The 26800-nt window shown below is 33.0% G+C and overlaps 1 protein-coding gene across 4 annotated transcripts; it reads left to right on the top strand.

Moving 5' to 3' along the window:
- The first annotated feature begins 1171 nt into the window (after positions 1–1171).
- On the top strand, positions 1172–26356 carry LOC130902109 (acetyl-CoA carboxylase). 4 transcript variants are annotated; one of them, XM_057813944.1, is made up of 33 exons: positions 1172–1443; positions 2370–2486; positions 2748–2898; positions 12760–12877; positions 13396–13644; positions 13712–13892; positions 14391–14803; positions 14876–15046; positions 15500–15662; positions 15722–16202; positions 17096–17199; positions 17967–18178; positions 18237–18486; positions 18707–18930; positions 18989–19089; positions 19341–19758; positions 19858–20369; positions 20440–20649; positions 20708–20858; positions 20921–21157; positions 21220–21625; positions 21693–21922; positions 22337–22450; positions 22520–22673; positions 22802–23010; positions 23075–23339; positions 23399–23592; positions 23653–23788; positions 23842–24019; positions 24077–24434; positions 24638–24808; positions 25293–25436; positions 25505–26356. In XM_057813944.1, exons 1-33 carry the CDS (start codon positions 1362–1364, stop codon positions 25622–25624), a joined length of 7224 nt encoding a protein of 2407 aa, XP_057669927.1. In that variant the 5' UTR covers positions 1172–1361; the 3' UTR covers positions 25625–26356. The 4 variants fall into 4 exon arrangements, with proteins under 4 accessions (XP_057669927.1, XP_057669929.1, XP_057669928.1 ...); XM_057813946.1 differs by lacking the exons at positions 1172–1443; positions 2370–2486; positions 2748–2898 and adding exons at positions 6032–6240; positions 10291–10619; XM_057813945.1 differs by lacking the exons at positions 1172–1443; positions 2370–2486; positions 2748–2898 and adding exons at positions 6036–6293; positions 10169–10619.
- The last annotated feature ends 444 nt before the right edge of the window (positions 26357–26800 follow it).

Genomic DNA, 26800 nt, shown 5'->3' on the forward strand with positions numbered 1-26800 from the left:
ACTGGAAATGTTTTTTATGAAACCATAAAGCGGAAAATTACAAAGACTTGATCAATGACCTTATAATTTCATATTAAGAGTTTGGATGTAAAATATTTTTGAAAATACATATCCTGCACTCTCATTTGAGTTTGTTCCCCAAGAATTTGGGTGCCGTGAGAGACGAATAATGCGAAATATTTCGTCAGGACATTTCCTTAATAGAAAAGCGATATCAAGGGAGAAAAAGTCTAGGAATGCTAGCAGATTAGATACTTAAAAAGGACCTAGTAGAATCCTAACATTCACGGAAATCATAGCTATTTATTATACATTAAGAAATATATTTTTCCATTGATATATTATCCTTTGGTTACCACAGCACATACAAAATTTGGTATAAGTTTCCGTGTGACAAAAAAAAAATGTTGACTGGTGTTATGTTTACGAATAGACTTAAATGTTTAAAAGATTATTTTTGCAATGGTTTATAGTCATATTCTAATGGAAACCAAATTTATTTTTCACTTTCTGAGGAAACCAAATTGTTAATCCTAATTCATTTCATGCGAACGTTCACATTTTCGAAATATTTCGGTGTTTTTGTCCGATAAAACTACAGGAAATCACTATCTAGCATAGCAAGTACTTTTTAAAAGTTAATCGCATCCATTTTGGATAAGCATTATACAAAATGAAATTCACCAACTTTATATATGACAATCATATTACAAGAGCGTTCAATTCATAAATAATCAAGTGGAAGACGTCATGAATAAATCTAATGACATTTAATGAACTATATAGCCGAATAAACACACAAGGACATAAAGAATAATTTGGTGAATATTTTTTCATCGTACCAGAACCGTTCTGTTTTCCAGAGGGCGATTGATTAATCGCAGAAATGAAGAAAATAATCGAGTGCTCGAAATATTAGAGACTGTTCGTATGACTTAAAGGAACTTGAAGGAAAAAAATGAAATAACAAAATCCAGGAGCTATTTCATGACTACAATCGAACGTCTCTAATTTGTACGTAGGATCAAATAAAAATCATTCGGTTCCCCGTCTCGCTATCTCATTTTGATGATTATTAATGTGAAATTCATTATTCAATTAATTTCTTTTCGAACGATAACCAATACCTTATCAATAAACAAAATATTGAATGTACATACGATTACCATATGATTTTCCAACACAATATCGCCAGTTATCACTAAACGAACACGTTTTTACATTTTGATCTTACCAACCTAAAGTCAATCAAGGATATTTTGGACTACAGTCCTATTTGCAAGGTCAATTTTGATTATCGAAACTCGATGATATTTTACATTTGATTTATTCAGTTTGTAGTTGTGCCCGCGTCGTTGTGGATGTGGATAAGAATTTTATCGGGATTTACAATTTTCGGATTAATTTTACGAATTTTTATTTTTAAATTTTTTCATGTAAAAAGTAAGTACACAACGAAAATTTTATTCAAATTTGAGCGGAGATAACATATCCGCGCAATTATATTAACATAAGTATATTTTTTTAAACAATTTCGTCACTTGATAAAATGTTAACCATGTATTCCTTTTTTTTTTTAATTATTGGATCTTAATTATTGCATTTTGTTTCTTTCCTTTGAAACATTTCATCGAATTTCGTGCCATTTAATTTCTGTTCAAGTAGAATTGAACTGGGGATGTGATAATGGATCCTTTTTTATCGTCCCATATGCATTGCTAAGGATAGATCCTGATGGGAAGAATATATATTTGAACTGTAATAAATTTCTTACGTACAAATCAAATAAATTCTATTGTGTTTTCAAAATCCTCATAACGTACTAATTAAATTCATAATGAGCATGCATGATACGCATTTATACAAAATATTTGACCCGCAGAGGTCCTACAAATCTATAATTGTGTTTATTTTTGGTCCGCATTTCCTATGTATGACGTTATATAATTCCTCAATACTTAAGATTCATTATACAGGGTCTCAATTAAATTGGGAAAGCTTGTGTAATATCTGAAGTTATTTACCGATTTTAACCATTTGTTTAAAAAAATATTTACGTCACTAAATTGAGATGCAAATTCTTTGAGGTAGATTAAGGTTCACTGTGGTAGGTCAAGTGTACAAAAACGATTCTTAGATACTTTCTAAAATTCGTTATTTCTGAACTGATTTGAAATTAGCTGATCCGTATTCTTTCGTATTTGAATTAGATCAATTTTCAAATAAGTCTGTGTAATCTAGATAAGTTGCCAAGCTACAAAGAAACGGCGATTTTCGGCTTTGAATGAGATGTGATTTTTTCTTTGCTGTACGAGTATCAAATCAAATAAAAAACATCCGAAAACTGAAAGATCGTGTATTTTTTTTAGAAAAATATATCGTACAAAGTAAAAACCTGGCTTCTTCCGAACAGCAACTGAATGAACTTAACCTAAAAACTACAATGGACGAAAATAATGTGCAAGAAAACGGACAGTGGATAATTGGTAAGAAACATGAACATTTCTCAGCTTCTAAACCTTTTATATATTTTCATCCTTTTCAATGTTTCCATCTTCGCGTTTTTAAGTTGTATCTGTTGTTAAAAATTTAATAATTCAGACTTTAATTCCGAACTGGCCGCTATCAAAGTCGATGATGGGTTTAACGTGAGAAAAATTGACTGAAATAAAAATGAAAAGGAAACAAGGGGTCATTTCCACCCTTTAGTTCCAATAATTGGTTGACCCCATAAGTATTTTTATTAGGTGACGATGAAGAGAAAGACGTATTTTTGCAAAACGATGAATTAGACAGTCCCCCTCCGGCAGCACCGTCTGACGGACAAGGAGGTTACTCAACTTTGGGATGGAGCGTAGCGGCCAAACAAGAATTGTTAGAAAAAAGACGAAAACTCAAGTAAGTCATATTATAATCATATAAATCGGCTACGCAATTAAAATAAATGAAAGATATATTATTTTTCTCGTAGTAACTATTTGATTTGTCATATTGACATAGAAATACTTCACGAATATATAATCATGCAACGTAAATATGTTACGAATAGAAATAATTGATTTATTTCAGTTTTACACTAATCTCATCACCATATATCAATTTAATCACAAAACAAACAATCATTACAACAAATTTATCGATATATTGGAAAATCCACTTTTTCTTTGTTAGACAAAATGAACTTCGTGTTTATTTAAAAACGATAGGTACTCAATGTGAAGTATAACTTCTACCACTTAAATAATCTACAACAGAGGTGTCAAACTGAATTTTGCAATATTAAATTTTGAATTTGTAGCTGGGCCAAATAATGCGTGCTGCGTGCTTTTCAAATTCCGGGTAATTATCCAAACTCTTTAAATATTGTGTATAAAAGGTAAAAGCGTTAATCTGTCCGATTGAAGATCTATCAACTCCATTTGCAAATGAACTGGTGCCTGTAAAACTTCAAAACTGAATGGATTGTCGAAAAGTGGGAATTCCATTTCATTCATTTTGTAAAAGTCTTCAAAACGATTGAGTTGAGAATATTCATCCAATTTTTTTTGGTTCGCTGTGCCAAATGATTTTAAATGAGAGAAATGGTCCAAAGTTTGATTTTTCACCTCAGCCTCAACTTTGTTTCAAAAGCTTGAATATATGAATACATTTGAGTGATAATCAGATTTTTACCCTGTAACTTTATATTCAGATCAGTCATATGTACCAAAAAAACACAATCAATCCACCAGTCATCGTCATGATCAATTGGTTTGCCTTTTCCTAACATGAAAGCTTGAATAGGGACACGCAATGCAAAAAATCTTTCTAAAACTACTCCTCGATTGAACCAACAGACTTCGGTAAAATAAGGGAAAACTTTTCGTTCAAATCTTGTAAAAATTGCCTAAACTGTCGTTGATTTATATAATTTACAATTTTAATTATGATGCCAATGATTCCTGTTGAATTATACAATGAAATCCCACAAAATTCCCTGATATTTTCTGTTTTAATTTCTTTAAAATCTCTAAAAACCAAGATTCTTCTTTCTGTGACACATTGCGATCGCGGGCCTTATTGATACGACCCAAGGGCCAGAAACGACCCGCGGGACGTGTCTTCGACATGACTGCTTTAGAAGAAATAATACATGCAATATTTAATAGTGTGTGTGTGTTTCAAATATTGTTATTTCGAAAATTAAAACGAACGGCCTTTACATACGAGTAAACCCGATTTAATTATATCAAGAGTAAAGTCACAATTACTAAATTGTCCATTAAAAAAGTGCAAAAGTTTATTAAAGTATACCACGTGTAATACAGGGTGGGCCATAAATTGTTTCACTTCCGTAACCGGACTAGAGTAGAAGTATGCAGTACAGCTCTTATGCTGTACTCGCTTTTTGTAAATTCAGTAACAATGGATCGTTCCACGGGAGAACAACGCCTGTTCTACGTAAATCAATTTTACAAAAGCAATGAGTCAGTTATTACTCGTCGTCTATTTTGATGTCCGATCTAGGCGTTTCTCGACACGGTCTCGTCGAGTGGAGGTAACAGGAATGTTAACCAAACAACCTCTCCAATTATATCTATATTTACTTACTCGCGATCAATTATGCAAGAAAATAATTCAATTTAAAAAAAAAAACTCCGTCTATGTTCGATGGGAAAACCCCGTAGAGGGCCGCACTGTGTACGACAACGAAATGAAACAATAATGAACTTATGCTTCCCCATAAAATTCAACAGCACCATTAAAATTTGCAATTAAGCACGGCAGTCAACGTGTTTAGAATGAAGCTGTTAAAACATATTGGTACTATAGTAGCGGATTTTATTTATAATCGGCAACGTTGTTTGTATACGTTCATGGTATTTTTATCGAATACCAAATGTGTGTATTTATTATTATTACCTGTAAAAAAAGTATTAAACTTCAGTGGCGTTACATTACATTACGGGATATTAGACGATAAAGATTGATTCGTGAAATTTTTAAATAAATAAATGATTATTTTTAAAAGGGGTAATATATAATTTACCACCGTAGTAGTTGATAATAAATTATTTACGCACTTTTATCTTGATAATAAAAGGGAGTTAACAATAATTCAAAATTTAATTTGGTCATTTGTTTGTACTATTGATTATTAACATACAATTTATATTTTTGTCACTATGTATATATTTATGATAATTTACGAATCTAAAAATAATAATTTTTTTATCTAATCGTCACAATCTACAATAAATTCGTTAATATCAATAAATTAATGTAAGAAATATTTTATTTTTCGCTTTTTTCCAATGCAATAAATTGCAAATTGATTTTACTGCGTTTATTATATTTATCTAACGGATATTAGAAAATTTGGAAATATATTTTTATACATCCTCATTTCCTAGATTCGCCGATAATTGATTATCCCTTCTCTAACTAACTAAACGTAAGCCTAATGATATCTTTCGATTCTTTGACGCAAGTCTAGTAGGCCGAATGTGAATTAACGTTTCGGTGCAGCGTTGCCGAGAACAATTGAAAATTTTCAACCTTTCGCCCAAGTCAATTTTTGTACAAGAAAGTACTAGTTATTTTTCCAATTTTATTAAACTCAATAATTCATTGATAAAACTGATCTACAAATTTTTAAATATATACACACAACCAAATTCCTATACAAAGTGTTTATCAAAAACGAAGAAACTACGAATATTACTAGAGATAGTGAAAAGATTTTAAAATTCTATTCACGAGCGTTTGGGTCACTGTAAAATTGAGGAAAAACGACAATTTCAAAATTTTCAGCATTATTATACAACTATTAAAATAACTAAAATATCGAGTTTCCTGGATGTTTCTTTCTTTCTTTCCTTCCCAGTATTAATAAAAGTAATACATAAAGAAAAAATGACCTGTACTGATGCCCAATTTTTTCATTTTTCTTCTCACTCGTTTGAAACTTAACCCAACCAATGATTTCCTGGTTTTTAATATGGCAACGCTGTTTATACTCTCTATTTTCTCATTGGTCACCGACACAGCGAAATTACTCATCGCGTGTCTGAAACTAACATTTATAAACACTTGTTTGATTTTCTACAGAAAATGTTGACTGATAGATTTTTAGTCAGTTGTTAAAAATTGCGTACAACGAACGGTCAGATTCGGTTTTCCGCTATATCAACGTATTCGCTTACAGTGACGCTTTGTATAGTCGTACATCGTGGTTTTACGAAATGGTTTCGGTTTTAGGTAAAAATAAGTATTAAGAGTGATGTATAAAAAAATTTAACTAGGATGTGAAAGTATGAAGTAACATTTTGGAGGTTATATTTACAAGTATTATATTATGCAAATAATTATATGAATAATTACGTTTTAAATATTATTTTTTTAGTAATGCTTGCTAATATAGATATTTCGCTATTGCGTTTTTCTTTAATCGTATATAGGTTTGTATTGAAAAATTAGAAATAAAAATATACGAACGTAAGTTCTGGTCATTATGTTGGCTTTATACATATACATAAACGACTTTATTTTGACAATTTATCAAATTTAATATGCGTGTCATCAATACGATAAAAAAACAAACCATGTAATATAAAAAAAACATACATTCAATTATAAAAATAGGCCAAAATTTTAACTTTTCTTAGAAACTAATTTTCTACCAAAAGAGACCTAAAATCAAGAAAAGAAATTTATTTCAATAAAGGTCATACAACGTAAAAAATATTACTATAGTCAATAGTATCTGTATTAACAGAATGGACCGATAAAAAATTAATTCCTGTGTACCAAAAGACAATCAGGAATCGAATGATTCATAGTATCGCATTTAAAATAGGTCCTTTCTTAAATAATACGCTTTTCCTTCATGGATTTCCTTAGGTTCGATAATTCATATTCTGCAAGTTGTTTCCACACCATTGCGTGGACGTATCTATCCATTGGAATTATAAATTTCACCTAATAAATAGTCGGAATGACAATTTAATTTCCAGGTTATTATTTTTGCCTGTCAAAATTTGTTTAATTCGCGGTTAGAACAATCTAAACGTCAAGTTGACAAATACGCGTAAGATAATATTCATAAATAATAATAAATGTTTAAATGAAAATGTAATAAACGTGTAAGTACGATATTATTTAAATTTTTTATTTGAAAAACTAGCAAACGAAATTTAAATTTATTTCGGCACGTATTATTTCTTCTTAATAGAGTTTTTAAGTTCTCTATCAACGTATATTTCTTGTATTGTATTTTTTTACCTTATAATTGCACCTAAAATACATATTTATAAATCAAAGTGCACATACGAGGGCGAAAATTGAACTGTTTTCACATATTATTAACATAGGAGATATGAGGAGTTTTTAAATTCAGTACTCTGTATATCGTTAAAGCGATTGTAAAATTATGAATTCGAACAGGTTTGATGACCAAACGAACTTTGAAAATGTATTATTATTAGTCGAATGTTTACGTTTTGGAGAAACTACCATCATTATCGGTACACATTAATTATATTTCAAATTAGTACAATTATGGAAGTTTTGTATAGAAAATATTTTTAATTGTTCGACGCGAGAAAATATATGAACAAAACGTTAAAATATAATTAGTCGCTTATCAGTGTCACCCTAAATAGTATAAAATTGTTATTATTTTCTATTTACTTCGGTTTTTAATTACATTGAAAAATTTTTATAGTTTTAATGGATTTTTCTTTAGAAAACGATGTAGAAAATAATATATTCAACATATATAATTTTATTAGAAAAACGGGGAAAAAAGAGGTTGATTCAAGCCTCGTTAAATCCGCAGTACCTCTGCTAGTCTCAAGCTAATGTTCTGTTGGTCTTCCAATGATTGAAGAAGATCTTAGACTTTAGTTCCAGTTTAGATCCTCTCCCTACGAGTCCTTTCAATCGTTATCTCGACTCCTCTTGTCAATTAGGTAGTTGAAGGGGTTCTCTAACGCCAGCCTTTGGTCAAAGTCTTTGCCTTTGGAAGTCCAGCCTTGTAGATGTCTTAAAGTACCGAGAAGATAACCGTTCCTAGTTTGATTCTTCTTTTAATTAGTCTCGTCATTTTTTATCCAAAGTGAGATGTACTTTTTCGATAAAAGAATTATTCTCATTCTTTACTCCAATTTTAAATATTCACTTAATTGTCGAGTGCTTGTACTGTTATTGTTGTTGAAAGGATGGTTTCGTAAAAGACTGTGAGATTGATTAAGTGCCTTGAACATTAGCAAGCATTTCTAATCGTTATTTAAAATGTAAATTTTGAAATTGTTCAAGAAAATATATTTCAATGTTACATTAATTTAATTACTACAATTCCATTGTCACTATACTTATTATTATAATCATTTGGTATAAAAGCAACATAATACTTGTAATGTTCAATAGGATGTCAGAATTTTTTATACAAAAGATTTGTCTTGTGAACCAACGTTACCATTACAGCCGATGACAACCGTAATAAAGTTAAAAGCGATAAATGCATATGGAATTACAACAGATTTTTGTCTTGTTTCGACAGAAAGTGTCATAAAAATTGGTATTATGGAAAAAAAGAAAATAGAAGGATGTATATGAAGAAAAATTTTTGGAAACTATTAAAAAATTCTTATGATAGCGTCGTTTTGGGATTTCGATCACTTGGAGACTTTTAATCAGCTTGCTTCAAACTATCATTGTGTCAAGTTTAAAAAAAACCAGCCGAAACCCCTCATCTTATGGTACCCTTGGACTCTTTGAGGGTTTTTTGGTGGGATTGGAAGGCTTATGGGGTTTCGTGCCCATTGAGACTTTCTTTGAACCATCATTGTGCCAGGCTTCAAAACAGTTAGCCAAAACCAATTCCCTTGCTCCCTCTCGGACAATTCAGGGGTATTTTTGAGGGTGTTGCTTCCTTCAAACTATTATTGTATCAAGTTTCTAAAAAACTAGCCGAAACCCCTCATCTTATGATACCCTTGGACTCTTTGAGGGTTTTTTGGTGGGATTGGAAGGCTTATGGGGTTTCGTGCCCATTGAGACTTTCTTTGAACCATCATTGTGCCAGGTTTCAAAACAGTTAGCCAAAACCACCTCCCTTGCTCCCTCTCGGATAATTCTGGGGTATTTTTGAGGGTGTTGCTTCCTTCAAACTATTATTGTGTCAAGTTTCTAAAAAACTAGCCGAAACCCCTCATCTTATGATACCCTTGGACTCTTTGAGGGTTTTTTGGGGAAATTGAAAGGCTCATGGGGCTTCGTGACAATTGAGACTTTCTTTGAACCATCATTGTGCCAGGTTTCAAAACAGTTAGCCAAAACCACCTCCCTTGCTCCCTCTCGGATAATTCTGGGGTATTTTTGAGGGTGTTGCTTCCTTCAAACTATTATTGTATCAAGTTTCTAAAAAACTAGCCGAAACCCCTCATCTTATGATACCCTTGGACTCTTTGAGGGTTTTTTGGTGGGATTGGAAGGCTTATGGGGTTTCGTGCCCATTGAGACTTTCTTTGAACCATCATTGTGCCAGGTTTCAAAACAGTTAGCCAAAACCACCTCCCTTGCTCCCTCTCGGATAATTCTGGGGTATTTTTGAGGGTGTTGCTTCCTTCAAACTATTATTGTATCAAGTTTCTAAAAAACTAGCCGAAACCCCTCATCTTATGATACCCTTGGACTCTTTGAGGGTTTTTTGGGGAAATTGAAAGGCTCATGGGGCTTCGTGACAATTGAGACTTTCTTTGAACCATCATTGTGCCAGGTTTCAAAACAGTTAGCCAAAACCAATTCCCTTGCTCCCCCTCGTACAATTTAGGGGTATTTTTGAGGGTTGTTGCGGAGATTTCTTCCAATCTAGACTTTTAATCAGCTTGCTTCAAACTATAATTGTGCCGAGTTTCAGAGAAATTGGTCTAAATCTAATTTCAATAAGGATTGAGCGGCTTCCTTTGAATGTTTTTCTATACAAAAGCTTATCCCGACTATAATCGAATAAGATTTATTATGTTGGAGAATATAGGGAAAATGGTTCTTAGAAAGTTAACATATTGACATTAAAAGTTAACGTATTTGATGAACTGGATTGATTTGTGTTACTACCTTCGCACACGTTGAGTTCACATAACAAAACTAAATGTAAAAATCTGACATTTTTACTTCTTATAATTAGTCTAATATAAAAAGAGACATTTTTATACACATTTGATGTTCGATTGGTTAAAGACTTTTTTCGGTTATTTCAATTTTATCATCAATTTCTTCTCTTACCGCGGAATAACGAATCAACATCAGTTTAATAGAAACGTCGATAATAATACAAACAAAAAAGACAATTCGGTTAAAGTCGAATTGATTACGTGTGACAATATCGATAATTTACAAAACAGTAAGGATAATTGTGAAGACTGTGATTACATTTATGAAACAATGAAGGCGAATTTCCGGAGACGAAATAGTAAACGTTTCGTAATTGGTGAAGGAGATGACGAAATCGAAGTATCACATCCGCCCGATATCACTTTAACGCACGTCGAAAATTCTAGTGAGAATTTAGAAGAAAAATGGGAACAATTCCACCAAGATAACACCCGGCTACGTATCAAACAAACTAGCACTCTAACGTAAGTGGTGTATCCGTTATTTAAAAATTTGGTGATTTGGTCCATTTTATGGATTATATCGGTCGAAAAATTGGGATTTCAAGTGGTTTAGTATTACAAAAATCGCTTTTATCAACAAAGTCCGTATGTAATTATTGAGTTTTTACATTAATTAAATATAATCAGAAAAATTCACCATTTGATTGTATTGTAAATAAATGAAAATATTAAATGGATTAAATCTGGTTGATGTATGTCTAGACTATTCTCACAACCTTGTATCATATTTTTGTTAAAGATAATATGACGTTATATACAACTGATTCCAGTAACAAAAAATTTGAACGACAATTATTTAACAAGAAATGTTTTTCATTCTTTTACATAAAAAATTTCGCAACCACAACTTTTTATTACGAACAAGAAAAAATATTTTGGCACGCAAATAAAAATATTCAAATATTCTACCGTAATTTTGTAATTCTTATGGGTACCATTAAAAAAAAACGAAGAACAATTGTTTGAATAAACGTGCATGTTTAAAGAAAAATCGCTAATTTAGAAATTAGATGACGTAAAATGTTAATTGTCCTCAACCAAATGTGATTATAAGAATTCCATGTTTTGAAAGACATTAAAGGTCACCTTGGACTGCTTTTTTTCTTGCTCAACTATCGTAAATAAATTAATTTCGATACGATGGAATTAAAGAAAAAAACAATTAAATATTTTAATCGAGTTTGAATAACAAGAAACTGATCTTCTCTACAGGGTGCTTGAATAAAGATTGTTTGGCCTGTAAAAAAAATATAACTATTGAAAATAAATAAGTGCACGCATTTTTTACGATTATTCCAGACTAGTATTTGCAATCTCTTCTATGGAGTTAAATTTTTTTCTCAAAATTTTATGTGAACTCCATGATGTTCTGTGGAATCCTTGTAGTCTCAGTTCTGGTACAGTTTTGTGACTTGAATCACGGTCTAAGTCATTGTTGAAATTCGTAGGCGATGTTTTTTTTTCATTTTGACGAATGCGTATTCAATGGACTTTTCAGAAACTAGCATTGGTTTAACTAAATCATGATCTGAATGTTCGGTATCTAACATGGATCATGTTCATTATTGTCTGCAAACTAATCGATACTTTCTACCCTGGTTGATTAATGAGTAAATGCGATCAGATAATGAGTTGTTACATTCGTCTATTGTATATTTATTTCCTTTGTATGATGATCTAATATTGTGAGGTCTCAGGATTGAGTGTTATAAATTGTTGCAAGATGTCTACTGGGACAATTCTCTATCTCAAGAGATTACTGAAGATGACCAGCTCCCAGGTCGCCCCATGACCGGAAACAGTCACCAAAATCAACCAAATTGTGCGTGCAGATCGTCGAATGAGCGCCCGGATGATTGCCGATTGCTGTAAACGTTTTGAAAAATTTTACACGAGGAATTACACATGACAAAAGTTGGTGCCGAAAAATCTGACTCCTGATCAAAAGCTTTTGCTTCAACGGGTATGTTCAGATTTCCTTGAAAGATTAGAATTGCTTCGAAAGGGACTCGATTCGAGTCGTTGGAAGCGGTAAAGCAAAAAAAAACAGCAGAGCTCCTAAAGGCCCTTGCCAAAGAAGATTTCTAGCACTGCTTCAATCAATGGAAAAATCGTATAGAAAGATATTGAAGGATAAAACACTTTTTCGTAACTAGTATCGTTATTTAATAGGCAGACCTCGTAATTTATAGGTTACTGAGGTTTGCGGTTTTTAAACTATTTGATTTTTCAACAAAAAAAATAAAGTTTTTATACACTATCCTACCAGAAGTATTTTATATATAAAGATGGAAAATGGTGGAATGCTTATTCCCGATCGTTTGAAATCAACTCAATATTTATCTGGCTTCGAGAAACCACTAGTAAGTGGGAATACAAATAAAAAATGAACTGCGACACAACGGACCTATGTAAATCGACCTTAATATCGTCCGTAAATATTGAATTTGTTTTCGATGGAATAGCATCTCTTCAATCACTTTTTTATCTAACGTATCATGGTTGCAAAATTTTTTTCTTTATTTTCAATTATTTTTGAACGACAAATTCGATAAATATACGAATAACGATACCAAAACAAGATGATTTTAATTTTTTACAGACCTAGTATGTCTCAGGGCACTGTTATGCTACATCCTAGACAAGAAGAAAAGAATTTTACTGTAGCCACACCCGAAGAATTCGTAAAGAGATTCAATGGTACCAGAGTGATCAATAAGGTAATTCCGACTATCGTATTGAAAATATTTTTACAAACTATCATCTTGAATTAGTGGGATATGTGAAAAAAATTAATGGTTCCATTGATATTATTTTAGCAAAATACAATTCGTCTTCTGCGTCGAACAAATTAATTATCCTTCATTTATTGACTATAACGATTATTAATTTATTTTTCGTTAAAAGTATAATTTCATAAGTTTAGCATACGAGTGTTGCACTGAAGGTCACATATCTACAGGTTTAACCAGTATACTTTCAATTTTGGAAACCCACCAGATTATGTTATTATAATTATTATTGATATTAAAAAAATATTTCTGCGGAAATCGATGGTTAAGTGAAAAAATAGCTCCACAAAACAACTTTCCGCTGCTCTCGATAACTATATGGAATCATTGGAGATTTATTGCATCTATTGCAATACGTAGCAAACTCTCCACTTTTACGCGCAAAATAAAAATCTATAAATTAAACTTATACAATCATTATATTGATGAGTCGATTCCATTTAAAGGTTCTAATTGCCAACAATGGAATAGCAGCTGTAAAATGCATGAGATCAGTTCGTCGATGGTCGTATGAAATGTTTAAAAACGAGAGAGCAGTGAGGTTCGTGGTAATGGTAACGCCGGAAGATTTAAAAGCTAACGCCGAATATATCAAAATGGCCGATCATTACGTTCCCGTTCCCGGCGGTACGAATAACAACAATTACGCCAACGTCGAACTTATCGTCGATATAGCGGTTAGATGTCAAGTGCAGGTATGATAAGAGTCTAATCGTACGGTAAAAACACGCCTTATCGTATCGTCGATATCAATTTTTTTAGGCCGTGTGGGCTGGTTGGGGACACGCTTCAGAAAATCCGAAATTACCCGAACTGCTTCACAAAAATAACGTCGTGTTTATCGGTCCCAATGAAAAAGCGATGTGGGCATTGGGAGATAAAATCGCTTCGTCTCTGGTAGCACAAACAGCCGAAGTACCAACTTTACCTTGGTCGGGCTCTGGTAAGTCTCTTCATTATATATAATTAATTATTATTTCCAGTATTTGTAGTGGTTTAATTGTTCCAATTAAATTTTATAATTATCAAATTTTTTACAACTAATTAAACGTTATTTTTATATTTTTTTAAATGTTGTTTTTATATTTTTGTCGTATTACAAAAAATAAATTATATTTTCTATAATTTCAGATTTTTTCATAGAGATACTAAATATAGAATGAGCGTAATGTAAACGGAATTATACTATTGGAAGAGAAGGAAAAAGTATCTGTTGGCCACTCATTGTCTTTCTCTACGCGCTTCTAATTTCTTTGATGTTCCCACCACTCAACGTCATATCCAATCCGAATAGAGAGAGAGAGAGAGAGAAAGAGAGTGGTATACCGATATTCTTTCTTTCACTATCGGCAGTTCGTGCCCACTTAAACTCGCTCTATCTATCTTTAATATTAACTCTATGAATTTTTTCGATTCCTAATAAATTTCTTGTTCGTCGTAGGTCTAACTGCACAATATAGTGGTAAAAAAATAAAAATATCATCGGAATTATTCGCTAAAGGATGCGTTCACACGGCGGAGGAAGGCCTAGCAGCCGCCCACAAAATCGGTTTTCCGGTTATGATAAAAGCTTCAGAAGGCGGCGGAGGTAAAGGTATCAGAAAAGTTGAACACCCCGATGACTTTCCAGCGGCGTTCAGACAAGTACAAACCGAAATTCCCGGTTCTCCGATATTCGTAATGAAATTGGCTAAATGCGCTCGGCATTTAGAAGTACAACTTTTGGCCGATATGTACGGTAACGCAATATCTTTGTTCGGTCGCGATTGTTCAATTCAACGGAGACATCAAAAAATTATCGAAGAAGCTCCCGCCGTCATTGCCGAACCATCAGTTTTCGAGGACATGGAAAGGGTAAATAATCATCAATCTGAATTGAGTCTGATCATATCAGATCAAAGAAACGCAAATTTTACTTAATTTCAGGCTGCGGTAAGGTTGGCCAAAATGGTAGGCTATGTCTCAGCTGGTACCGTAGAATATTTATATGATCCATCTGGACAGTATTACTTTTTGGAATTGAATCCTAGACTTCAAGTGGAACATCCTTGTACGGAAATGGTGTCTGACGTCAATTTACCTGCTGCTCAATTGCAAGTATGTATATTTTTAAAAAGATCATTTGTTTAATTTATGTCTCAATTATATTTATATACTTGTCCAAACCTATTTACTACGAAAACAACAAAATAAATGGAGATCCTCCACTGGATTTACACCTCATTGGTTAATCCTCTTCTCACATATTGAACCATTATGTACTGGACAGAGTACACGTCTCTCAGCATCACAAGATCTAATCGTACGGCTCTAATTAGTACCCTTGAAGTCCTACCGGGTCTGTCACCCTTGGATCTATCGATGCAATTCCAAGCTATGAGGGCAGCATACATGCTGAACATCCACAAAAAAACGTAGGCAAATATCTGGTCGCAGGTGAATGTCCAACCATTTTTATGGGCATCGAAGAAATAGCGCCCTTATACTGTTGACAATAATAATGCGAATATTTTTACTGTAACCAAAAATGATTTAAATTATTTTTTTTAGATTGCCATGGGTCTACCATTGCACTACATCAAAGATATACGTTTATTATACGGAGAATCTCCATGGGGTATTTCCGAAATAGATTTTGATCAGCCCATACATAAACCTCAACCTTGGGGACACGTTATCGCGGCAAGAATAACATCCGAAAATCCGGACGAAGGTTAACAGATCGAAATTAATAAAATGGAAACAAATTATATTGATTATATTTTTTTTTAGGTTTCAAACCGAGTTCCGGAACAGTTCAGGAATTAAATTTCCGTTCGTCGAAAAACGTTTGGGGTTATTTTTCCGTAGCGGCGTCTGGTGGTTTGCACGAGTTCGCCGATTCGCAATTCGGCCACTGCTTTTCGTGGGGCGAAAATCGAGAACAGGCTAGGGAAAATTTAGTAATCGCTCTTAAAGAATTATCGATTAGAGGTGATTTTAGAACTACCGTAGAATATTTGATAACGTTATTGGAAACGAAAAGTTTCCAAGAGAATACGATAGACACGGCTTGGTTAGATATATTAATATCGGAAAGAATGCAATCCGAAAAACCTGATATAATGTTGGGTGTAATGTGTGGGTCGATCCATATCGCCGATATCACTATCACAAATTGTTTCCAAGAATTTCAAACGTCTTTGGAGAGGGGTCAGATCCAGGCCTCTAATACCCTTACCAACGTCGTAGAAGTTGAACTGATCAACGACGGGTATGTTTTAAAAACGTTTTCTGTCTATCCTCTTTTTTTTAATCCTGGAAGCAAAACTTCTTATGTATATGTAGATGCAACAACCCTACCAGTTAATGTTCAAATACGAGATGTGATCAAATAAAATCATTTCATTTAGCGTGGTCTCATACCCTTGTGTGTTGAAACAAGCAGCAACAAATTTGATCTCATTCATTCCCGCTTGTAAGTTTGCTAATATAGCCGTTTTAATGAGATTGTGGTCAGTGTTTGTCGTGAAATATGGATCTTGAATAAAAGTTTCATGTGGCCAGAAAATGTTCAAGTCTGTATAATAATAGATTGAAAACAAATAGTACAAGTTATTTAGAAGTCAGTAACATCCTAAAGTCTGAAAAAAGGAGTTCTGCATTATAACAACACATTGTGCCAGAAGTTCATTTTGATACGGGAGTTTATGGCTGTGGGAAGTCTTCCGTTCACATCCGCTTTACTCTACAGAATTGGCAACACGGGACTTCTGAATCTTTCTGAAAATTAAAAGTATTGAAAGGGAAACGTTACAACGCCATTCCTGACATTGAGAAAACAGAACAGAGGAACGTCATTCCAGTCGTTTTTGAAGGATTCAAGTTTTAATGTCCATTTTTAATTTAATAAAATAATTCACCAAATTTCCTGATCATATCTCGTATTAAAAGAGCTTGAGATTTTTTTCTGCCATTTTGACCAGAAGCTATCCTAATCGAAACGTTTGGTAATCCCCAATACATTACGACTATTGAATAAGAGTCGACATTATTTTTCGCCTAATAGAATGTTCAAAATAATTATTTTTTTAGTGGCATTATTTCTTTATTGCAATATTTTTCACTTTCAAACCCTCATTGCTTTAACGAATTAACATTTTTTAGTAACAAATATAAAGTACAAGCAACAAAGAGTGGACCTAATACCTACTTCTTACAAATGAATGGTACTTTTAAAGAAATTGAGATACATAGATTAAATGATGGAGGTAAGTTTAAGCAAAAAGATAATAGTTACATTAATACCAACAAATATCCATTTTTAAAGGGCAAAGCTAGAGCACGCACTAGTTAAGTGGCCCGCGTAAATGCTATGGTAGGTACTGTCTTATTTAGTGGATCAGTTTCCCTATTTCTACTTCCATCAATGATGATTAGGGATTCGAGACCTGTAAGTGATTTTCTTTTACTCGACTTAGTTCGTCTTTCTCCTTCTTGGACATGATTTTCCTTATCGTTTGCTCTACATACTAATTTATTTTACTCTCAATTAGTGTCTCTATAAAGTTATCACGCGATTTAGTTCTCATTTTTATTCCATTCCCACTTGCTGCAATTGAAAATAGTGTGCTCCACGGTGTATATGTATTGGAAACTCACAACTCTCTATATCCTGACAAAATTTGCTTAAGAAGTAGTCAGTTGTGCGGTGTTCGCATTTTACCATCAACTGATAATACCTATTAATAGTTTTGTCCACTACGTTTTCGTTGTTTTTTTCCCTACTTTTTTGCCACGTTCTTAGAGTTCTTCCTCTGGCTCTGCTGTTTTGATCGTTCTCGTTGTTATCGCGTGTGTAGTTTATTTCGGTAATCATTTGATCTATTGGTGTTATGCCTGTTATTGCCTGCAGTGCCATTCCCGAGGTTGTCCTGAAAGCTACCCACTACCCGCAAAAGTATGTTTCTTTGGGATCCACTCATTAAACATGTCCTTTGTTATTTAAAATACCTATATAATATACGAATTTTTTTAGGAATATTATTATCTGTCGATGGAGCCTCTTTTACTACCTACATGAAAGAAGAAGTTGATAGATATCGAATAGTTATCGGTAACCAAACTTGCGTTTTCGAAAAAGAAAACGATCCCACAATTTTGAGATCACCATCTGCTGGTAAACTCATCGGATATGTTATAGAAGACGGTGGGCACGTTAATAAAGGACAAGCTTATGCCGAAATTGAGGTAATATGATATATCTACGTACAAATATGTCATTAATTGTATTTTTAACGATTTCTAGGTAATGAAAATGGTGATGACGTTGACGGCAGCTGAATCTGGTTTAGTGACGTACGTTAAACGACCGGGAGCCGTTTTAGATGCAGGATCTATTATAGCGTCCCTGGACCTGGACGATCCTAGTTTAGTAACGAAAGCGGTATTGTACAAAGGACCTTTTCCGGAATTGGACGTTTCGCAACCGGTAGTACCCGAAAAGATGAACCGCGTTCATAATAGTTACAGGGCAGCTTTAGAAAATACATTAGGAGGTAAAAATACGTATATAAATGCATCTAAATGTTCTTGATTTTAGGTCTCTTCTGTTTCAAAATTACTTTTTTTGATAGTTTTTAAAAGAAAGATAAATTTGGACGTTTCGAATTTTCTTTCGAAGTTCTTATCAAAATATGATATTGACACTGACAATTTGTTTATAGATTAATATAAACACAAATATTTTGTCATTTATTTTGTATTATCACTTTTTAGGTTATTGTTTACCCGATCCTTATAACGCTCCACGATTGAGGGAAGTTATTGAAAAATTCATGTCTTCACTGAGAGATCCGAGTCTTCCTTTATTGGAGTTGCAAGAAGTGATGGCTTCTATTTCGGGACGCATACCCACAGCAGTTGAAAAGAAAATTAGGAGATTGATGGCTTTGTACGAAAGAAATATTACCTCTGTTTTAGCGCAGTTTCCTAGTCAACAGGTTGGTAAAATATCAACTTTAATCGACAATAAAATATTATTATGCATTTGATTTTCAGATTGCTAGCGTTATTGATACTCACGCCGCGAGCATGACGAAAAGAACCGAAAGAGATGCGTTCTTTTTAGCTACCGAAGGAATAATACAACTGGTTCAAAGGTATTATTTTTTTACCATAATTTCTTATGAATGTTTGGTTCTTCGAACAGAATTTTCAGTTAAACTACCCGTTTTAATGTTTTCGATGATTTTCATGAATTCCCAAATGATCTTTTGAACATGTGAAATAAACTCGATTGTCGTTTCTTTTTTAATTGAAGAAGCTTGTATTTTATGCACAAATATCGATATTTGGCGCCTGATTTGCCTCTAATAGCAGTCTTATTGATTTAACAAAATATTTTTATTAGATATCGCAATGGAATTCGTGGTCGTATGAAACACGCCGTTCAAGAACTCTTAAAGCAATACTACGAAGTCGAAAGCCAATTTCAACACAGTTCCTATGATAAATGCGTATCTCTTTTACGTGACAAACATAAAGACGAGATGGCAGCTGTCACAGAAACGATATTTTCGCACAGTCAAGTAGCTAAAAAAAATCTTCTAGTAACAATGCTTATCGATCATTTGTGGAGTAACGAACCGGGTTTAACTGACGAATTGGCCAGTTGTCTAACTGAATTAACATCTTTAAACAGAAGCGAACATTCCAGAGTGGCTTTGAGAGCGAGACAAGTTTTAATTGCCGCTCACCAACCCGCTTATGAATTGAGGCACAATCAGATGGAAAGTATATTCTTGTCTGCCGTCGATATGTACGGACAGGTAAGATGCGATATACATTGTCCAATTTTTATTATTCTTTTTGTTTTGAATTGGCTACTAATTTAATTTACATACTGTTTTTTTTTTCAATTCACTCAGGAATTCCATCCAGAAAACCTTCAAAAATTGATAGTATCAGAAACTTCAATCTTCGATATTCTCCATGATTTCTTTTATCACACTAACCGGGCAGTGTGTAACGCAGCTTTAGAAGTATACGTCAGGAGAGCTTATACTAGTTACGATATCAATTGTTTACAACATTTAGAACTGAGCGGAGAAGTGCCACTTGTACATTTCACGTTTACTCTACCACCTTCGCACCCTAATAGATTGGTCAAATTAAGTTCGGCTATGGAAACTACAAAAGAGACTTTGGAATCAGAAAACGAATTGAAAATTGTGGATAATTTCCACAGGACCGGTTGTATGGCAGCTTTTGAAAATTTCCAACAATTCGAACAAAGCGCAGACGAAATTTTCGATCTCATAGAAGATTTTGCTAGTCCTGCGACCATTTCGGCGAAAGATTTAAATGCCGTGGAAAGCGGTTCAGAATCGAGAGGAAACAGCACTTCGATAAATGTCAGTTTATCTTTGGAAGCCCGAAGGTATGTAAATTGTTTTTTATCACAAGAATTTTCGTTTTTTATTAAAATTCGCTTTCTAAAAATTGTTTAGACCGAGTATTGATCAAAAAATCATTGAAGAACCAGTTCACATTTTGATGATTTGTATCAAAGATGAAGGGGACAAAGACGATTCATCTATGAGTAAAATGTTTGCAGCTTGGTGTGCAAGACATAAGGACGAACTTCTATCGCGCCATATTAGAAGAATTACATTTTCACCACTCAAACACAAACAGTCTCCAAAATTCTTTTCATACAGGTAAATTATTCAACAATTTAACATTTTGGGGTTTCAACGATATTTTCAATTTGAACAGAGCCAGAGAAGGATTTGTAGAAGACAGGATATACAGACATTTAGAACCAGCTTCAGCTTACCAATTAGAAATGAATAGAATGAGATCGTATCAATTGGAAGCTTTGCCTACATCTAACCAAAAAATGCACCTGTATCTTGGAAAAGCCAAGGTAAGTAAATAGCTACAATAAAAATTATTCTTAAAACTAAATACGATTTGTTTTATTTAAAGGGAGCTGGAGGAAAAGAAGTTATGGATTATCGATTTTTCATAAGATCCATCATCAGACATTCGGATCTAATAACCAAAGAAGCTTCTTTCGAATATCTTCAGAACGAAGGGGAACGTGTTATGTTAGAAGCGATGGACGAATTAGAAATCGCCTTTTCTCATCCCCATTCTAAAAGAACTGATTGCAATCATATTTTCCTCACGTTTATACCTACAGTTATTATGGATCCGGCGAAGGTAAAAAGAAAAAAAAATTAAATTTAGTTGTCATTTTTTCCTTCTCTTTTGATACGTTCTAGATCGAAGAAGCAGTTACGAACCTCGTGATGCGATACGGCCCTCGTCTTTGGAAACTTAGAGTTCTCCAAGCAGAAATAAATTTGACAATTAGACCTCTCCCAAACGCCGCTACTTCTAAAATTCGTCTTCATATAGCTAACGACAGCGGATATTTTTTGGATATTAGTATGTATACGGAAGCAACTGATCCAGAAACGGGTATAATTAAATTCCAAGCGTACGGAAACAAACAGGGACCCTTACATGGTTTACCGATATCCACACCTTATATACCAAAGGATTATTTACAACAGAAGAGATTCCAGGCGCAATCTATAGGCACAACTTACGTTTATGATTATCCAGATATGTTTAGACAAATGACAGATTTGCATTGGAAAAAATATACACGAGAGAGGCTGAATGGTAAATGTAACTTTGGAAATTAACAATAATTATTATATATATTTTCTTTTTTTTTATTTATATACAGAAAATATAAAAATTCCCGATAAACTGATGGATTGTGTGGAATTGATATTTGATCCGGAAACTGAATCGAGATTATTGGAACAGAAAAGGGTACCTGGTGAAAATAACGTCGGTATGGTTGCTTGGAGAATTACACTTTATACTCCGGAATATCCTTCTGGTAGAAAAATCATCGTTATTGCCAACGATGTTACTTACTTAATTGGATCTTTTGGACCAAGAGAAGATAAGGTAATATACATTATTCTCTCTATATATTTTCATTGTTGCAAGAACTTCTGATAGCATTGGTTGAACTTCTCCCTGCTGATGGTGATCAATTCTTCTTGCATTACCCATTGAGAAAAATTAAAATTTTAGAGATTCTCAAACCCCTTAGTGAAATTAAAATTAAAGTTTAAGTTTACCCACAAAGGTCGATATTATTAATTTTGTTTTAATCACGTTCACTTTTGCCACCTTTCAGCTGCAAATCAATTGTTTTAAATACACCAAAGATTAGTCGAGTAATAAATATCGTATTTTATATTTTTGTAAAAGCTGGTGTTGGCGTTTGATAATTTGGTTTATAGCCAATAAATACTAATAGTGTATTGAGTGGATAGATTTTTTGTACCGAGTTCAAAATATTTTGTACAATTTCAGGTATACGCATTTGCCAGTCAAATAGCTAGAAAATGCAAAATTCCCATGATATATCTCGCAGCTAATTCTGGAGCTAGAATAGGACTGGCAGAAGAAGTGAAAGCAGTATTTAGGGTACAGTTTTAGTTTTTACTAACAAATAAAGTATCCGTATTGAATGAATTATAGTATATTGTTTTGTAGGTTGCGTGGGAAGATAATAAAGAACCTGACAGAGGTTTTAGATATTTGTATCTAACCCCAGAAGATTATGCCAAAGTTAGTACCACCAATTCGGTTAGAGCTGTTCTCATAGAAGATGAAGGCGAATCTCGTTATAAAATAACAGATGTTATAGGTACATTTATCGATCTATTGCTTCAGTTCTATCATTAAAAAAATTCTTTTCGCAATACTGCAAACGTGTTTAATCAATCAATATTATACAGTAGTATATAGTAAATCAATATGTAATTTTTGCTACAGGTAAAGAAGACGGAATCGGCGTTGAAAATTTAAAATACGCCGGTTTAATAGCTGGAGAAACGTCGTGTGCTTACGAAGAAATCGTTACGATTTCGATGGTTTCTTGTAGATCAATTGGTATCGGTTCCTATTTAGTACGCTTAGGTCAAAGAGTCATTCAAATAGAAAATTCTCATATTATCCTTACAGGATACGCAGCTCTAAATAAAGTAAATGATAGATAAAAAGCTAGTATCTTTAGATTTATTTTATTACTTTCTGTAATATTTTTAGCTCCTCGGAAGGGAAGTGTATGCATCAAATAATCAACTTGGTGGCATTCAAATTATGCATAATAATGGTGTGAGCTACAAAACCGAACAAACCGATTCTGAGGGTATTTACACCATATTACAATGGCTCTCTTATATACCGAAAGATAAAATTTCACCGATTCCAATAATTAATTCCGTGGATCCGATTGATAGAGAAGTTACGTTTACCCCGACGAAAACGCCTTACGATCCGAGATGGATGATCGAAGGTAGACAATCGCCGAGTAAGTTTCATTAGTCACAAATAATTTTAACGATATTTATTCGACTGATGTTTTTATAGATGATCCGACAATATGGGAAAGCGGATTTTTCGATAAAGGTTCTTGGTCGGAAGTAATGAAACCGTGGGCGCAAACCGTCGTAACCGGTCGAGCGAGATTGGGAGGTATACCGGTAGGAGTAATCGCAGTTGAAACTCGAACGGTGGAATTGACATTACCAGCCGATCCTGCCAATTTTGATTCAGAAGCAAAGGTATATAATTTTTACCCATTACTTTTTATTCTAAGATAATATATCTTCTCGTATTTTCAGACGGTTTCTCAAGCTGGACAAGTTTGGTTCCCTGATTCAGCTTACAAAACAGCACAGGCTGTCAAAGACTTTGCAAAAGAAGATATCCCCTTAATAATATTCGCCAATTGGAGAGGATTTAGTGGTGGAATGAAAGGTAAACATTTAAAAAAATTATGTCAATATTTTTTGATTATTGAATTATTTTAGACATGTACGAACAAGTTGTCAAATTCGGAGCTTATATAGTAGACGAGTTAAGACATTATAAACAACCAGTTATCATTTATCTTCCGCCTAATGCGGAACTTCGAGGAGGAGCTTGGGTAGTCGTAGATTCAACAATTAATCCTCGATATATGGAAATGTACGCTGATAACGACAGCAGGTATTGAATATTTTCCACATTATCGTAATATACATATAATGGATTTCGATATTTTAGAGGTGGTGTGCTAGAACCTGAAGGGACAGTAGAAATAAAATTCCGCAAAAAAGATCTATTAAAAGCGATCCATCGTATTGATCCCATAGTAAAAGAACTGGACGAGCAATTGGCGCAAATATCGAGAGATATGCCGCGCGATCGCTCAGGTAGCATATCACAATCGTCGTTACCTAGAGAACGCTCGGCAAGTATCACCGCATCAATAGAAAAACCTAAACTACCAGAAATCGCCGATATCGAAAAGAAAATACAACAAAGAGAAAACTTTTTGTTACCAATGTACCATCAAGTATCTGTACATTTTGCTGATTTACACGATACGCCGGTAAAAATGTTAGAAAAGGGAGCTATAAATGTAAGTTTGAACTCTTTAACATCATTCTTTAAATTAGAGGTACTATAATATATATTAGCTTCAAATGATGATTTCATTTCTACTGTGTTGAAATTTGCAGGTCTAAGAAGTAAAAAGTTGAATGACCGGGGTGTAAATCTTTTTTTGCCTATGGGATTATCATTGACACTGTCAACTGTTCATTCTCAATATCTTATTTGCAGGATATAGTGCCGTGGCGAAAATCAAGGACGATATTATACTGGCGGTTAAGGAGACGTCTCTTAGAAGAAAGAGTTATCAAAGCTCTAAGGGAAGTACAACCGGAATTAGCGATAGGACAGGGAGAAGCTATGTTAAGAAGATGGTTTGTTGAAGACAAAGGCGCTTCACAGGTAAATTTTCTTTTTTTTTGTCTTCGATGCTTCAGATTTAGTATTAAAATATTTTTACTTTGTTTTCAATAAAATAATATGCTGTATTTTTTTACACCCCTTATACATGTTATCAACTTTTAAATAAAACAACGAATTTTTTAAAATTTACCACTTTTATTAGGTACTAATATAGAAATCAACAAGAATGCAGTTTTACTAGGATCTTATTATCTGCCCTATTTGTAACGTAAACATCCCCTTAACAGAAATAAACCGATAAGAGTGTTTATCAGTATTTTCACCCTCGTCTTATCAGTTATAAGCCGAGAGTGGTATTTTATCTAAAAAAACTCTTCTAGTTTCAACGTAAATGGAATAATATTTTTGTTTATTATATTATATTATATTATATTATATTATATATATATATATATATATATATATATATATATATATATATATATATATATATATATATATATATATATATTTTCGATTTTAGGGATACAAATGGGATAAAAACGAAGTTGTGGTTCAATGGATCGAAGAACAATTGGCAAAGAACGCCGACGAATCTATTATAAATCACAATATACATGCTGTAAAAAAAGATGCAGTTATAAATAAAATAAAATCGACATTAGATGTAAGAATTGTTGAATATTTCCCTCCCCCACCGTTATTTATTAATATTATTATAATATTTTGTTTTAGGATTGTCCTGATGTTGCTTTGGATGCTGTAGTAGCAATTATCGAAAAATTGAGCGACAATCAAAAGGCAGAAGTGATTCGAACATTATCTCTATTAGGCTCATTAGAAAATATCGATTAACACAATTTTATATCTTATATGGAGATTTTTTTGATATGGGCTTTGTAAAAATAGCCCAATTTGCCTTTGTTGGTCGAAAGGTGCTAAATTTTTGATATTAAAAGAATGTAATGTATATTTTTGTAAGAATCTCCACACCTTCACTCAATTAAACTCCTTCTTTTCCATTAATCCAATTTTACAACCAAAATAAGTTTAAAACTGAATATTTTCGATTTTTTATTGAAAAGGGCTATGTGATTAAATACACAATATATCAACTGTCATGATTACCATATTAAAGAATTTTAATAATTAACACTGAAGCTTTAATACATGTGAATTTTTACAGACATCAGTGCACAACAAATTTTTATGTTATTACATTTCAGGATGTCTATCAATGATTTTTTCTGTGGTATATGGCACAAAAAAATTTTTTATTTTTTGTTAAAATTTAAACGATGATCGGATTTCATTTCTTCATTAGGAATTGCATAATTTATTTGATTTGTTTATTATTCATCAACACTTAGGAAAGTTTTAAAAAAATCTCAAAGCCGTATTCATATAAAAATCGATCAAATTTATTCAATAAATTGTAAATAAATTAAAAACTTCTTGTTTTGGAATTCCTTTATTATTATTTCTTTCAAATGATTGTTTGTTGTTATTTATTTTCTGAACAACGTCTAGTTACAAAGATTATTGTTGATAAATATTTTGTTAAATATAAATAAATGAAAAAATGAATTTTTATTAGATTCATCTGTATGTGTGAGTTTGTTTGTAGCTATCCCTTGGACTAAGAGTAAGTGGCTTATTTAAAAATAAAATTAGAGGTTTCGAAACTCCGATCTCCCTGTTGGAAATTGAGCACTTCGACAACCTTACCAACTACATCGTTATGGCTCGATACAAGATTCGACGAGATGTAGGTATTATAAGTAGCGAAGCCATTATGCGAGGGTGGTATCATTTAAAAAAGGGGTGTAAATTTGGTCAAACGAGCCATAGAAAAAATATGCTTATGACGTTGCGACATGAAAAAATATTGTATATGTGACGTATCAAAAAGGCCACATACCATTCAGTTATTGATCAATTTTCGGTTAATAAGACTAATCGTAGCTTCCGAAGACTTGCAATAAATGAAAAAATGATTTTTGGGGTTGTTTTCTACACCCAAACAGAATT

Source organism: Diorhabda carinulata, chromosome X (genome assembly GCF_026250575.1).
Source record: "Diorhabda carinulata isolate Delta chromosome X, icDioCari1.1, whole genome shotgun sequence".
NCBI classification, from domain to species: Eukaryota; Metazoa; Arthropoda; class Insecta; order Coleoptera; family Chrysomelidae; genus Diorhabda; species Diorhabda carinulata.

What these genes read in the sequence shown, in the direction of transcription:
- LOC130902109 (XM_057813945.1), top strand. Translation starts at nt 10,204, where the DNA reads ATGTTCGATTGGTTAAAGACTTTTTTCGGTTATTTCAATTTTATCATC. An exon ending in CGGTTAGATGTCAAGTGCAG is followed by an intron (nt 13,645 to 13,711) that starts GTATGATAAGAG and finishes CAATTTTTTTAG; the next exon opens with GCCGTGTGGGCTGGTTGGGG. An exon ending in TTATCTTTGGAAGCCCGAAG is followed by an intron (nt 20,370 to 20,439) that starts GTATGTAAATTG and finishes AAAATTGTTTAG; the next exon opens with ACCGAGTATTGATCAAAAAA.